Source organism: Phyllobates terribilis, unplaced genomic scaffold, assembly GCF_046119375.1.
Source record: "Phyllobates terribilis strain yellow unplaced genomic scaffold, ASM4611937v1 Scaffold_4__5_contigs__length_816908805, whole genome shotgun sequence".
Taxonomy (NCBI): domain Eukaryota; kingdom Metazoa; phylum Chordata; class Amphibia; order Anura; family Dendrobatidae; genus Phyllobates; species Phyllobates terribilis.
Genome location: NW_027362764.1, coordinates 519,221,978 through 519,238,022, shown reverse-complemented (window position 1 = coordinate 519,238,022; position 16,045 = coordinate 519,221,978). Strand labels below are relative to the sequence as shown.

Sequence of the window (16,045 nt, the reverse complement as noted above, 5' to 3'; positions counted from 1 at the left end):
AGTTAAATATCACACACACCTAGCCCAGATCAGCTACGACCCCTGCGCTGCACAACCGATAGGCCCAGTATGTTCTATCGAATACACTATAATTTGCCTGACCTTTGGTTATGCCTAATGCCGTAACCGGGAGTTTCCCAGAGCAAGGGTGTAATTCGATGAGTGCAGCCCCTACAGTGGTGCAGCGCAGACATTCACAAACTTAACAATTCTCTAAAATTACAATTCAGTTATGCTCTCTATACACAAGCTTACCCTCTGAGGGGAGTATCTAGCTAATATTCACACAGCCCTATTGGCACACAATGTCTCTAAATGAGAAATTATTTTTGGCGCCAAACTCTCTCTACAGACTGCATGCATATGCCCACCGGGATCCCTGTGGTGGGGCCTGAGCTCAGGACTTACCGGCCGTTAACTGATCACTGAAAAGGGTGTCTGATCGTCCAAAAGGCCGTTTAGCTGGGAGACCATGAAGTGGATCCTGGGCTTGTCACCTGAAGCGCAGTTTTAGCCTGACAGGCTAGCAGAAGACCATTCACGTCACAGCCGATGCTTTTGGGAGGAATTCAACTTTGCACCCAACCGTAGTCGTCCCCTCAACGTGTTTCTTCTTCTCTGACAGGAATTACAGGAACAGTCTGTCTCTGACAGGAACCCTCTCACGTTTGTCTCTATTCACTGCCTCTTACAACTGCGCTCAAAGATGGCCGCCTTCAACCCGCAGAAATCCTTCAGTTCTCAACTGTTGCTTAAGGCGGCTTAAACCGGTTATTTTCCTGTGTGCCAACTGACACACAGGTGACAGTAGTATGATTGTGAAAACCACTGCCATCTAATGGCCAAAACCCAAATAACATCTCTTATGTTTATACATGTAATACATATCTGCTAAACACCTTTTATGTTTATAACATCTTTGATGTTTACACAAGTAATCATATCTAGTAAAATAGCTTTAGATGGGAGTGGAGTGGGAATCTTCAACCACCCCCTCACATTATATTGATTTCTATCTGGACTTATATGGGGCATAGGAGTCCAGTGGGCGGTCCTACCCAGTGATCGACACCATTCTTTATGGGACTCACACACAGAAAAAGCTGTCAATCACTGTAAGACCACCCGCTAGGCTCCTAAGCCCAAAATGAGGATGAAATGAGAGTTTTCAGTACATATGTAACAAGTTATACAAAATCTTTTCCAACAAAATGCTAGATGAATCTGTACAGATCCTCCTGCTTTACAGCATGGTGCCAGCAGACGGGAGTGCACTGTCAGCACCACACCTTCCAATTAACTAAAATCTATCATTTAAACATTCACAATAATATAAAAGAGACATTTTATTTGTCTCCCCACTCAGAGGCATCAGAGATTTACACAAAAATCATGGTGTTCTCAGAGGAAAGCAAAGACTGGAAAGAATTGTAGAAGATGAGAAAAGCATGGCTGCTTTCTCACAAAAAAACAGCACTTGTCCCCTGGTTATGAGTCTCTCTACATTCATGTCAATGGAGCTGAGCTGCAGTACTAAACACAACCTATGTGATGTGAGACATCAGTCATGTTTTATATCTTTAGATTAGATGCCAAGTCCCCAATTAAACAACGCCAGTCTTGATGAGGGGGCATGTTGGAGTCAGATTTTCTTGCTTCATTTAGAGCGTCTGACAAGTGGTGTATGTCTAGTCACAAATCTTACTCCAGTCAGACTAGAGTAAGATTTCTGGAGTAAGGAATATCACAACTCGTCAAGAATTAGAAGAGCTGCGTCATGCTCCCGTCTTGTGAATTCTGTCGTAATTGCTTTGCTAAATCAGGACCTATGTTTTTGCAGAGACGGAAAGTAGGGAATGGTGCTATGATTACTCGTTATACATATGCTGATTCATTTCCTAGTTGCATGGAGTGTCTTTTTGCACAGTCTAATGCAGTAGTGGACTGATTACTGTAAAATTCAGAAGCCAGTTGGCCTATCCCCAAGGACATTAAAGAGAATCTGTAGGCTTAACCCTCCTAAGCCGTCTATATGAGCATGTAGGTCATAGGAAGCTGAATAAAATGATACCTTGATATCTGCGATCCAATGTCTTATTCCAGCGAAATCCATGATTTTCTTATATGTAAATGAGCTGTTAAAATCTATGAGCCAGACACTGATCTGCATGAGAATTTGTCTTCAGAGCTTATTTTAAATGAAAGGGGGGGTTACCAGTGTGAGACATGTAATGACTGACAGTGTGCTCTCCTGATCTACATGTCTCATACTGGTAACACCTCATTTTATTTCTAATAAGCACTGCAGGCAGATTCTCATTTAGATCAGTGTCCGGACCATAAATCTTAACAGCTCATTTACATATTAAGAAAAATGTGGATTTCTCTGGAATAAGACATCAGATTGTAGATCTCAAGGTGGTATCATTATATTCAGCTTCCTATGACCTACATGCCCACATAGACGGCTTAGGAGGGGCGATACTACTGACAGATTCCCTTTGATAAAAAGAAAAGTTAAATAATAGCAGTGGATTTACCTAATAACCCAGTAAGACTAGCCAATAATCGACAAATGAGTGTTCTTGGGATGCTCGTTATCAGCCAGTCTAAACAGGCCGGCAATCACCCAATGGACTAGACTACAGAAACACTCGCTTGTCATATGCAATGATTTTTAAGTGGCTTAGAAATCATTATTATTGGTAGCCCACTGCCACATGGAAGCAGGAGATGTGCTGTCAATAACATGACTTCTATGCACTCAGAATAATGGCATTAACTATCGTTCTGTGCAATGTAAGGTAGCGCTATTCATCACGCTGGGGGACACTCGCTTCACGGGGTTAATTAAAGCACACCAGCCACGTTTTCTGATAACACGACATCCAGCAGTTTATTACACTTCATAACTGCACATAACATAGTCCATCTCTGTGGCTCACCGGCATGGTTATACACATAACATCCAGGAGACCTTTCCAATGGCAGACATGCCCACTTGGCTCCACTTACAGCCTTCAGCAAAGTAACTATATCAATGTCCATATAACACACTGCTTTACCTTTGTGTGTAGCTGCTTCCTTCAGGCTAGTAGAGTCCCATACACAGGGACAAGGCTTCTTACCTCACCAGGCCTCACTCCGTCCAAGGCTACTGGTATCTCACACACACCCAGAGATCCAGCCTTTGCCCTCCAGGACTACACGAGGCTTCACCAGGCTTCACCAGGCCTGGCTCTCTCTTCAGGCCTCACCAGGTCACACTAGGCCACACACTCTCTCTGTTTCAAACTACCAGGGTTTATATATCTTCCAATGCATACAGGACCTGTGCTGATGTCAGTCATGTGATCCGACCTTCTGTGTGCACAGGACCTGTGCTGATGTCACAGTCATGTGATCAGTCACCTGAGGGAGAGGTACATGGTCAGGCAAAACACACCCCCTGGACCATTATAGTAATGCTGCAAGTCGCTACATTACAGCACATAGAATGCTCGTCAGTCTAAACAGGACAGTAAATGACCACCAAAAGGCAGTGAATGAATGGACTAGATCGGCCCGTCTATCGGGGCCAATAGACTACAAATTTGGTAGCTGTTTCTCCTAACCCCTTCATACGCATGCTTGCTCGGCCATGCTTGAATTTGTTATCAGTCGTAAGAGGCAAGAAAGCCACCATCAGGCTTCTTTCTCAGCAGATTATGCTGGAACTTAAAGGATCGGGCAGTTGTAATCTTACTTACTGATTTTATCTCCTCTGCTTGGCATCAGGCTAGAACCAGAAAGCTCCCATAAACATTAGTTGGTCAGCCGATCTCATTGAAAGTAGAGGGTTTGTCTGAGATACATCTATTGCGTATGGCCAGCTTGTTTCCGAAAATTGTCCAACACTGGTGTAATAAAAGACCCTATGGTGCAATAAACACCATGACTGGGGCTACTGTATTCTGAGGAGGTTATGAGCACCGCCTAGTTTGTGCTACTATGCCTTTATAATTTACTGTTTGTGTGGTGCCCCTAAGGGTTCAGTCGCCACAGAGGTACTGCATCTCACCCAGAGGTGTGGTATCTCACTCTCCGGTAAGGATGGAGTGCTGCCCGGGACCCAACCACTTGCATTCATTACACTCCACTTCAGAGGGCAGGGCGAGATTGCTCCTAAGGGAGAGCACAGTCCCTGGTCCCTAGCTGGAGGGTGGAACCATGTAGTGGGTGTGGGTGGAGGAAGAGGAACAGGGGAGCACTTCAGGAGTGGTATAAAAGGGAAGCCATCTTGGGAGTGGTGAGAACAGTGGAGAGAGCAGACAGTGAGAGGAGAAGTAGTGGGAGCAGGAGCTCTGCGGGAGCTCTGCTCAGGAGGAGCGGGCCTGAGTGAGAGAGGCCCAGGAGGTGAGACTGACTGAAGAGAGGAGAGGAGCAGGAAGGAAGGCTCCAGAAGGAGAGAGGGGATCCTAGGGGTACGGGAAGTGCTGGAGGCCACCCGTATGCCCGAATCTACCAGGACGTGGAGGGATCAAGTCGCAAAGGGGACCGGCCCCTAACTAGTGGGAATTGCAATATTCAGCTAGAAACCGCAGGCTTCTACATTTTCAGGGTGTAGTTGCCACAGCCGCAATTAATCGCCAAAGAGGTAGCCACACAGGATCCAGGGAACTCCAGGTTGCCCGCCAAGATCTGTGGTTACTGGCTTGGAACACTGTTTGCGAGGCGCAGGGCAGGAGGGTGAGAGCTAGCGCAGGAAGACGACTGAGAAAGGCACACAGAAAGGAGTCCCGTTAAGTGCTCTTGAATTACCTGAGGGATTGCTAAACCCCTCCCTTGGTGAACGCAGGACGACGTGGGTGGTTATAATCTGTCAGTTGTAACCAGGAGTAACGTGATAATCGTGAGTAAACCCTGAAGACTGCACCCCACTGTCTCTGTGAATTATTGCTGCGCCATCATCCCCTGCACTATACTGCACAACAACCGCTACCTGATCATTAACCATCACAGCACCGCCCTGGAGCTTAGCTCTACCTGTGGAGAGCTGAACCAACTCTGCTGCATCACCAACAGCTACAGAGGACCTGCTCCGCAGCGGCGGCTCATTATAGCTGCATACCACAGGTGGCGTCACGAACATTAAACATAAAAACCTATAATCCCTTTCTATAAACCCCCTTTTATTGACCGCCCTGGGTCACGGACCGGGTCACCACCACTGTGACATCTCCCCTAGCAACGACCGGCCCGGCTACCGAGTACCCCACGGCCCAGGGGGCATGTCATTTGCATCTCAGTTACTGTCCTTAGGTCTTGAGTTTCTGTATTGTCCTTGGTCTTTAACTCTCTTGTCCTAATTTAATAATTTTGGATATAGAGGCCCTCATTCATCAAAGCAATTTTGCCAGAATTCTGATATAAATTGCTTTGAAAAGTCTCAAAATCTTTGATTTTTGGTGTTTTTACGTCCGTTTCTCCCAGCGCCACCAAAATGGGCTGGAGTAAGAATTTATGGCAGTGTCCATAGAGGCACACGCCACTTGTCAGATGCTCCTGATCCATTAAGAGACGTGTCCCTTGTAATGAATTAGGAGACTCTATCTCCACCACGTCCACTCATCAAGACCCGAGAAAACAATGGTTGGTCTTGATGAATCAGGGTGATAATGTTTTTGGTTCTGATTATGAGCAGTTGTAATAACCATATTTGATCTCTGATTCAGTGTTTTATTCTTGTGCACAGCTCACCAGATTGCACTGTCCCCCAACACCGATCGATTCCACGCTAACTGGGTAGGGGGAGATGTAACTGGGATGACACTTGGAATTGTTGGAATGGGGAGGATTGGATACAAGATTGCTCAGCGAGCTAAAGCATTTGAGATGAAGATTTTGTATCACAATAGGCACCGCAGGTAAATCATAACTGCAAATTTTTGTTACACACGGGTGGGATTACACCACACAGGTCGCCCATGGCAGACAGAAACAAATCTGGGGTCTTGATCTCTCTGATCTCTGTTTGATATGGGTGCTATGAACTTATACAAGACACTACCTGAAGATTCTTGGCTCTCAGTGAAGGTGATTAAACAAATCCGACCTTCTGTAATGTCATTTATTAGAGTAGAAGAGAGACACATTACATTCTGTTTGTACAAATTTTTCATTTTGGGTTAATCTCTGCACTAAATTCACATATTTTTCCATAATTACAACTTATCACCTATCAGCTCTATAGGTAGTAAGTCGGTATAAATCTCAGCTCTCTTGGGGGTCCAGCTTTTGAACACCCACCATTCATTAGTACTTGGGTCCATTAACGGTTCACGGTGAAGTGGACCTCAGCTCTCCTGACATGTCTGCTTTATTAAATACTTGGATTCCCCAAAAGTTACTAATTCTAGAGCAACTTCCCTTAGCACTATGTATTATGCTTTCCTCTGTTCTTTCTCCCGAAAATGCAGGAATTAATTGACAACTAGACAGTAAGCTTATGTGAATTGTGTGTGTACCTGCACAGAAAAGACAGATCCATTTAAGATAACATAAAATCATGTTTCATTGCTTAGTAATGCGTTAATGACTTGTGGAAACATGAGAAATACTAAATGGAAGGATATTTGTGTTTGCCGATTATTGAGCCATGTGTTCATCAGCCTCACAGCCATTCTCTATTCCTCCATATCATTGTACTACAGGCAGGAGGAGGAAGGATCCGTGGGAGCCTCCTTCTGTGCACGACTGGATGACTTACTGCAGCAGTCCGATTATGTAATGCTTGTCGTCAACCTATGTCCAGAAACCGAAAAGCTCATTGGAAAACATGAATTTCATGTGATGAAACCCTCAGCTACACTGATAAATATAAGCAGAGGTGTGTATCCAATTAAAGGCACAATGGTTATATGTATTCAGTTATTTGTTTCTTCTTCTCCTTCTTCTTCTCCTTCTTCTTCTCCTTCTTCTTCTTCTTCTCCTTCTTCTCCTTCTTCTTCTCCTTCTTCTTCTCCTTCTTCTTCTCCTCCTTCTTCTCCTCCTTCTTCTCCTCCTTCTTCTCCTCCTTCTTCTCCTCCTTCTTCTTCTCATCTATTTTTGTTTTTACTATTTTTGTATTATTGCTAATAGATGGCGCAGAATATTGTAATGTAATATCTTTTCCCCTAGGACTTGTTGTTGATCAAGAAGCTTTGGTGGAAGCTTTACAGACAGGTCAGATAAAAGCGGCTGCGTTAGATGTCACTTATCCGGAACCACTGCCGAGGTAAACGCTTGCTCATAATATGCTTGTTAGATCAGGGGTGGCCATATCATTGGTGGTCGCACAGGGGCCCAAGAGGTAAGGAGGACCATTTCCAGCTCCAAAGCCGGTGGAATTGTGCATTATGATGAGCTATAGGACTGCAAAGGCCCCATATATTGTTCTTGTACAGGGACCCTCTTCAGCTCAGGCAATGAATTCAGCTGTAGTACCAGACACAGTCACAATAGTAGGGATATTGTAGTGTCCAATAAATAATGAAGGGGCTGTGACACTCCAGTAAGAGATGCAGCGTCTTTGTTCTGCTGATCTTTGGGAGTCTCTGTATTATGTGTAGAATTCTTTAGGATAATTCGGCTTTTCATTAATAGCATTGGGGAACACAAGACCTTAGGTATGCACCCTGCTACCAGGAGGCTTTACACTTGTATGCTTTTCCCTCTTCTCAGACACTTGGCAGTTCAGATTTAGCCTAGTGTTCATTTGAGAGAGACACAATATGCATCAGTTCTGCTTGTTAATCCTTACAGCGCGCCTGGTGCACACTGTCAGGATTATCTGGTGCCGGCGGCAAGACCAGCCATCATGTGACTGCAAGTATGTGATATGCATAATTCCGGCAACATTCTGACTAAACGTGCACAGCCTCGCTCAATTCGCTTGTATTGAGCGAGGCCACGCACAACTAGTCGGAATGTGGCCAGGAGTATGCTTATTGCATACTTGCAGTTACATGACCTCCCGCTCCCAACGTCAGCATCCGAGAATTCTGACAGTGCATACTGTAAGGATTCAGAATTCTGCAATCGCATAGAGTGACTGCATACTTATACTTTCATGCCAAACCTGAACAATCTGCCCAGATTTTTAACCATATTTGGAGGTCTTATTTTCACCAGTCAAATAACAGGACTTACAGCTCAAGTTTTTATCCATCCCGAGGATTCTTCTTTCTCTACTTTTGGTAGTTACTTAGGCCTCCATGTAGGGAAAGGTTTCTGCTCTTTCCATTCTTTTCCAGCATGCACTGGCTTTTCTAAAGCACCTTTTTTCCTTGGCGTGGCTTATTGTGCCCTTAAAGGCATCCGTTTGAATCTTGGGACCTCAAGCTTGTTATGTCGTCTACACTTTGAGCCTCTACACAGCATATCGCCTAAGCTCATTTCCTGGAAGATGGTATTTCTGGTGGCAGTCACCTCCATTCACAGGCATTCGACGCTTCTCCCCTGCAATGCTTTCCCTGTTCTCCGTCAGGACATGGTGGTTTTACGGTCCATCCTTTCTTCCCAAGGTGGTTTCAGCCTCCCACAACAACATAGGCATAGTCCTCCCCTATTTTGCCCATTCTCCATTCTCCAGTCACTAGAGCTTTGTCTCCACCGCTTGGATCTAGTCTGAGCCATTAGGGTGCATCTTTTGGTAAAGGAAGCTTTCCAGATTTCTGATTCTTTGTGATCCTGGATGGACTATACTATAGCCTGCTGGTTTCAAGGCACCGATTTCCAAGTAAATCTGGTCAGTGATTGTGAGAACCAGTGTAATGGTCACTGTGGGGCAGAGTTACCATTCATTGCACTGGGGCAGCCAGGTATCAGGCCTACAAATCCCAGGCCTACAAGGCTGCCACATCTCTGACAAGTTCTACAAGATTCACTCTATGGCTTCTCCTGATGACGTCTTGGGAAATGAGGTGTTGCAGGCTTCTGTATGCTAGGCAGTCCACATGGTCAGCTATTGTATTTCCCGCCCCCTAGGACTGTTCTAGAACATCCAATGGTTCTCAGTCCCCAATGATATCATTAAGAAAATTAGATTTTTATTTACTTAACGTAAAACACTTTTCTCTTTGAGAGACACAGCTCTCGCTCTTTCTTTTGTGTTTCCCCGGGGTCAGTCCTGTTTTTTTGACTGTTTTTTCTTCTCCTACTTCTGGTCATGTTGGTTCCCAGTTGGTACTAAAAAGCACCAGCACTTTTTTTCTCCTGGTGCAAAGACTCTTAGTGACAGGGCATGTATCCACCACTTTATTGAGTTCCCAACGTGTTCAATGTAAAGGGGATTTTACAGTAAGTACAAAAATCCATCTTTTTCTACAGCAAATTCATGTATAATAATTAATATAAATTAAAAGAGCAAGCTACATATGTTCAGGCATTGATAAAGAAAGAAATGTTCTTTGATTGAAGACCTCAGAATTATAAACGCAGTTCTAGACTATAACACAGGCTGTATTTAAAGATGGGTTTACACTACCCGACTGTGTGAAACCACCGCTGATCAGTACACATTGCTGATCGGTGGTTGTTCAGTAGCCTGTTTAAACAGGCAGACAACACTTAATAGATGGTTCTGTGCTCTGAGGCTGCCATTGTTCTCAGCAGGACAGGCACAGATTACACAGAATGATGTTTTGCCGATGACCCTGTAAACTACAGAAAAGATAATTTCACCCAATGAATAAGCATTTTGTTCATTTTTCAGGTGATCGTTAGCCTGATTATACTGCACAATTATCTTGAAAAGAGAGGTCCTAGAGAGGCTCATTCCTGATAATCGTGCAGTGTAAATACACCTGAAGAATTGAAGATGTATTCAATGCAGTTAAAGTCTGGTCTAAAATGAAAAGTCTGCAATCACTCTGTGTGACTAGCAGACTTATGAATCCCCCCAGCACATGCACTGTGTGCAGCAAGGGTTTGCCACTTTCTGCCCCGGTAACAGTGGTCAAGTATGCTATATGCATACTCCCGAGCAGAACCGTCTAGTGAGCGCGACCAAGCTCAATAAAAGTGTATTTTCAGAGAGGCTGCGCCCACTAGACAGGTTCTGCCCAGGAGTATGCATATCATATACTTGACCGCAGATCCCAGGTCAGACAACGGCGAATCCTCGCAGTGCACTTGGGAGGATTCGCAAGTCTGCTGTCACACAGAATTGCTGCAGACTTTTCATTTTAGACCTGACAACCCCTTTAATACTTTGGCTTTCTTCAAACTTTTTTTTAATAAAAAGATCCAATCAAGACTTTCTATTTAAAAAAAAGCCATGTAATACTAGTCATGTTCTTAGACTCTACTCAGTGGTGCTTACAGTTGCAGGAAAAAATAAGCTAATCCTTTGGAAGTACCTGGATTTCTAATAAAATGAGGTCTGATTGGTATGTATGACAATTTTAGACAAACTGAATCCAGCAAAACTAATAACACACAGACAATTATACTATTCTTGTATTTTATTGAGGACAATGAATAAATATCCAAAGTGAAAGGAGAAAAAGTAAGTGTGCATTTACACTGGCCAATGGCAGCTGTTAAACAACCGCCGATCAGCTGCTCAGAAGCCGATCAGCGGTCATTTAATAGCCTGTTTGGACAGGCTGACCGCACTTCCTACACAGAACGATCAGTAATACTATTATTAGACTGTCATTGTTTTTAGCAGCACATGTCCTGGACAAAGTGCTGCCAAGTGCTGTGATTTTTTAAGCAAAAAAATTATCTTCTTGAGCACTTAAAAATCTTTTACCTGACAAACAAGCATTTTGCGAATTTGTTGGGTAATTGTCAGCCTGTTTATACTGGACGATTATCAGGAAACGAGCATTCTTATGAACGCTGGTTCCTGATAATCGGCTAGTGTAAATGCAACCTAAGTGAATCTAAGTTAATGATTTCTCCAAGAGCTTTAGTTAAGGCCACATGGTGCAGTTGTGATATTGAAGGGTTATTCCCCACAAGATAGGTGATAATTTGCTGATTGCTTGCGGTCGGACTGCCTGGACTCCCTCCGAACCAGAGAACAGGGCTCTGAATTGCTTCCTTGGATTAAACCATTGACTATGGGACTCCTGGAGATAGACAAGTACTGTGCTTCATTCCAATAGAGCATTTCAGAGCCCTGTTCCCGGGATTGGTGGGATCCAGCAGTCAGATTCCAGGTCATCTGCAAGTTGTCACCTGTGCTGTAGATAGGTAATAGCTTCCTAAGATTGCTATAACTTTGTAAGCACTTCTAGTTCTCATTTGCTCTATACTTTTAGTGAAAATGTGGTTAAAGGGGGCCTATGACCATTTTTTAATAGGTATTAAAAAAATTATACCGTATTTAAATATAGGTGAAAAAGATAAAAAATTACCTGACTAACCTCTGCCAATGGATCAGAACTTTCAGGAATGAGAATCCAGGCATTCCCTATCACCTATCCATTAGATACCATGACCATCCCACGACTATGACCATCCCGCGACTATAAAACTATAACCTGCCGGGGATGGTTTTCAGTGCTGTTTTCATTCAGAGCTGTGAGATCTCATGGCTCTGGCTCTATATGCTGCCAAGGATTATTGGCACCAGACCCCCCCTCATCCACCCCTTTCCTTTTTTTTCCCTCTGGGAGATATCATCGGTACCTGTGAATTGGGTAGCTATAGGCTATTTTGATGTTTCCTTTATAAAATCTGGTTACCATTCTAGTCAGGTATTTGGGAATTGTTCCCTTTGATGATGACAATTTTTTGATATATGTATTTTAGATGTCATTACTTTTCATCTTTAAATTGTTAACCTGATGGGGTTATTTAGGGGATTTTTGGTGTCTTTTTCTTTTATTCACACATGTGGCACTTGGTGCCTTTAAGCTCTATGGTATTTTTGTAATTCTATTATATGTGTATTTAATAAAAAGTTTTTTTCTATGCTTATTCAGGGCTCTGTTGTCGCTTATGTTTTCTTCTAACATTTCCATGCCAAGGATTATTGGAAGGTGCCATGATTATCCTTACCCAGAAGTTTACACTTTCTGTTAGCTGGATCATTTACTTCACTTTTGAAAAATATATTAATTACTTATATTTGTACGTGTTAGTATTTTTTAATACTTATTTAAAAAACCTTCATTGGTTCTCTTTAAAAACTTTCTTCAGACTGGAGAATTGTGTCTCTTTAATTAAATTCACCTTTTTCCCCAGAGATCACCCATTGCTTAAAATGAGCAATGTTGTTTTAGCGCCCCACATGGGGACTGCAACCCGTGGCACTCTGCGCCTTATGATGGAAGATATGGTTCGAAGTATGATGGATTCTATTAATGGTCTCCCGGTGTCCAATGAAGTTACCGTCTGCTAACTCGACCTTTTGTAGTTTTGATGATTTATGTTGTCATCTATTTTTACTGCATTTTCCAGTGAATACGTGTATGCAGTGTGTGAATAGACACTAAACCTTTCTGTCCGTTAACCTAACAAAGCAACTCATATGTAGTAGAAGGCTTGACATAAAAATCAATGTTAAATTCTAAACTTTTTTTTTCATTAAAGGAAATACATTTCTGAAAATAATTTTTATACATTTTTTTTTAAGTCCCGACTCTCTCATTTTACATCAGTGATGTATCTCTTGAACATAAGTATAGAGAGGACTCCATTACTCAGTTACTCAATTTGTAATGTGCATTTGTGCTTTCTTTGCCACCATAAATCTATTCTACGCAATTAAAACGATGGCATTAACAAAAAATGTCCTCTTATATAATGCTTCAGTAACATATACTGGATTGCACTTCAGAATACTTAATGAAAACAAATACCCAGGTCAATAGTTTCATATAGAACCGAAACCAGAAGAAGGAAACAACAAAAACCTGGTCACAAAATGTAAGACCGATATAGCACAATATTACAGGATTAGTGTAAGCATTCCACTCCCCATCTTATGCAGTTGAAAGAACTCTTACGAGTTTCCAAAGTATAAACATCATGACCTATTCCCTGAAGAAGCTGGATGAAACGCGCGTCGGAGTGGAAGGATACTGGACCTGGCCCACACTTGTAATGCTAGCACTTTCTTATAACTAGTTACTATCTCTATTTCTAAGACTGTCATGGGTTTATACTTGATGTTTATACTTCAGACACAAGTACTAGTTCCTTAAACTTCATAAGCTGTGGAGTGGAATGCTTACACTAGTCCACATCTTGTAATATTATGCTATATCTGTAATGCATTTTGTGAGCAGGTCAATGTTATGTCCCTCTGTTGTGAGGCACCTGTGCTTTTAACTTTACATATATTAAATATATATTTGTATACTCAATAAATATTACTTTTTAAGTATTCGTAGTGTTCACTTCTTATGCTCTAGGTTCTATATGCAACTACTGACTTGGGCATTTGTTCTCACATGGAGTGGTGCTTTTTTTGCTGCCCTGGAGTGGTGCTACTAATCTAAGTTCCCTGTTCCTAGTTTTATATTTACCAGCCACGGTCACAAGATGGCAGCACAGAACCAGAGCGGCGCCAGATAAGTATAAGTCTAGGGGCAGGGCACTTACGTACAGTAGCACCACTCCAGCAATGAAAATATAAAAAACAAAATGCTGGAGTGGTGCTTTAAAGATATTGTAGAAGATTAGAAAAACAGTGTACAGGTTGATTCTGGCATTGTAATTCAGCCCAGTTTACTTCAATGGAGCTAAACTTCAATATCACAGCCAACCCGTGGACCAATGTGGATGTAAGCAGCTATCTTTTTTTTCTAATCTTGTGTACCACACCCAACCTGTGGACCCGGTATGGAGGTAAGCATCCATCTTTTTCTAATCCTGTATTACCAACCCCTTCAAGTATAACAATTTTCTGGGTGAATAACATATTTATCGCACTGCTTTATCAAGGCCTAACAATACGAAATAAAACCTACTTAAAATATGTGACATGGATGCAAAAATAATAAGTATTTTATATCCTTACGTTGTGAATAAACCCTCATTTTACATTAATAACTATCAATTTTTAACAGACAATTCTGGATGCTTAAAGGCTTTGTGAGCTGCAAATGAAGGCTGAATAAAAGAGATTTTTTATTGTGCATGTGGCTGGCATCTTTTTTGTTTTTCATTATGTCTTACAGTACAAGTAGTCAATGCTTTACTTGATTTGCTTATTGTGCTCTTGCTCTATCTGAATAGAAATTCATGTTTAACACAGTTTAATAATATGATCAGAAGGTGAAAGTTAGATACTTTAACATTTCACTTGAAAAAATTAAGTAATTTAGAAATTGATGGCAGCAACACACCTCAAGAAATTTGGGTTAACAAAAGGCTGGAAAAGTAAATGGTACTTATGAAAAACAGCCGGACAGTAAATTTTCAACACATGACTGTGTATTAAAAGAACATGTTAAAGAGGCAGAGTCTCAGAATCTTGCAAAGAAGAAGCCCAATATCAACACAATCAAGAAACGCTGCCGTCTTCTCTGGGCCAAACCTCATTTAAAATTGATTGAAGCAAAGTGAAAAACTGTTCTGTGGTCAGAAGAATCAAAATTTGAAATTCTTTATGGAAAACACAAATTCCTATAAACTCAAGAGGAGAGGGACCATCCAGCTTGTTATCCGCGCACAATTAAAAGACCTGCACCTCTGATGGTAAGGGTTTGCATTAGTGTCTATGACATGGCCAGATAACACATCTTGAAAGGGAGTAACAATGCCGAATATTACATAGAGATTTTAGAACAACATATGCCTCATCCAGACAACATCTATTCCAGGGAAGGCTTTGCATATCTCAGCAAGAAGATGCTAAACTAAATACTAGAGCCTTCACAACAGCACGGCTTCGTAAAAGAAGAGTTTGGGTAATGATTTGACCGCCTGCAGTCCAGACCTTTCACCAGAAGAAAACATTTGGCTCATTATGAAATGAAAAATCCAACATAGAAGACCAGGATTGTTACACAGCTAAAATCCTACATCAGTCAAGAATGGGACAACTGTCCTCTCCCCAAACCACCAGCAATTGATATCCTCACTTCCCACATGTTTATACACTTTTATAAAATATGGCTATAAGATTTCCAAATCATTGCAGTCTTGTTTTCTTTACATTTTACACAGCATCCCAACTTGTTTTAGAATTTGGGGTGTAGTAAAAAAAATGAAAAGCTATAGTATTTATTTAGTGGTTCTCTGGTGTTTAAGCGTTGAGCCTCCAATGGTGCTGCCGCTCTTTGTGTACATGCAGGAGGCATGAGACGGCTACTCCGGTCACGTACCCTGCCACTGCCATCACGGCTCAGCAATAGGGGCCATGATGCCAGAAGCACAGCTCGTCCCGGCCGCATGTAAGCAAAGACCTATCACAGACATACTACATAGTTTTGATGGGAAGAATAGTACCGCATGCATCGCTTTTCTACCTATGGCACTACTGACAAAACTCAAAATATACTGTAAAGTTATTAGCGCAGCACAAAATGTTCACTTTACTTATTAACCAAGAAAGAAACTTTGAGACACAAAATAAATGCTGAGTAAAGTATGTAGTCACGCTATGGTAGTGACAGCCACAAATGAAAAGTCAAATAAAATTCCCCTTGTCAACAAGGTTTTTTTTTTGTTTCTACTGGAGATCTTTTTAGATTCTGCTAGCTTGTTTTTTAACTTGTTTCCTTTGCATTCCTTTTAGAGATCACCCACTTCTAAACCTCAGAAATGCTATTTTAACACCCCACATGGGCAGTGCAACCTTCCAAACCAGATGGTTAATGATGGAGCATATGGTACAAAGTATGATCGATGCTATAAGCAACCTTCCTGTTTCTTATGGAGTTACTGTGAACTAACATAGGAAGTCCTTTGAAGATCTCTTATTTGCATCATTATATTACAAGAATATGGTGAACACAACATATGCACATTTAATGTCTTGCTGATTTCACTCACATATTCCTCATAGTTAGAACTGATCGTCTACACTCCAATCCACTACCTCAAAATGAACGTTATACTG

The 16,045-nt window shown here is 42.0% G+C and overlaps 1 protein-coding gene across 10 annotated transcripts in view; it reads left to right on the top strand.

Annotated features, from left to right (window-relative positions):
* Positions 1–16,045, top strand: part of LOC141265614 (probable 2-ketogluconate reductase) — a 26,547-nt gene extending 10,502 nt beyond the window's left edge. For 9 of the 10 annotated variants that reach the window (XM_073678888.1, XM_073678891.1, XM_073678884.1 and 6 more), the window contains 4 exons: positions 5,735–5,906; positions 6,693–6,868; positions 7,159–7,255; positions 12,220–15,115. In XM_073678888.1, coding sequence (XP_073534989.1) covers positions 5,735–5,906; positions 6,693–6,868; positions 7,159–7,255; positions 12,220–12,376 — 602 coding nt within the window. In that variant the 3' untranslated portion in view covers positions 12,377–15,115. Of the gene's footprint in view, positions 1–5,734; positions 5,907–6,692; positions 6,869–7,158; positions 7,256–12,219; positions 15,116–15,721 lie in introns of those variants that run through there. The other variant, XM_073678883.1, reaches the window with a different exon arrangement.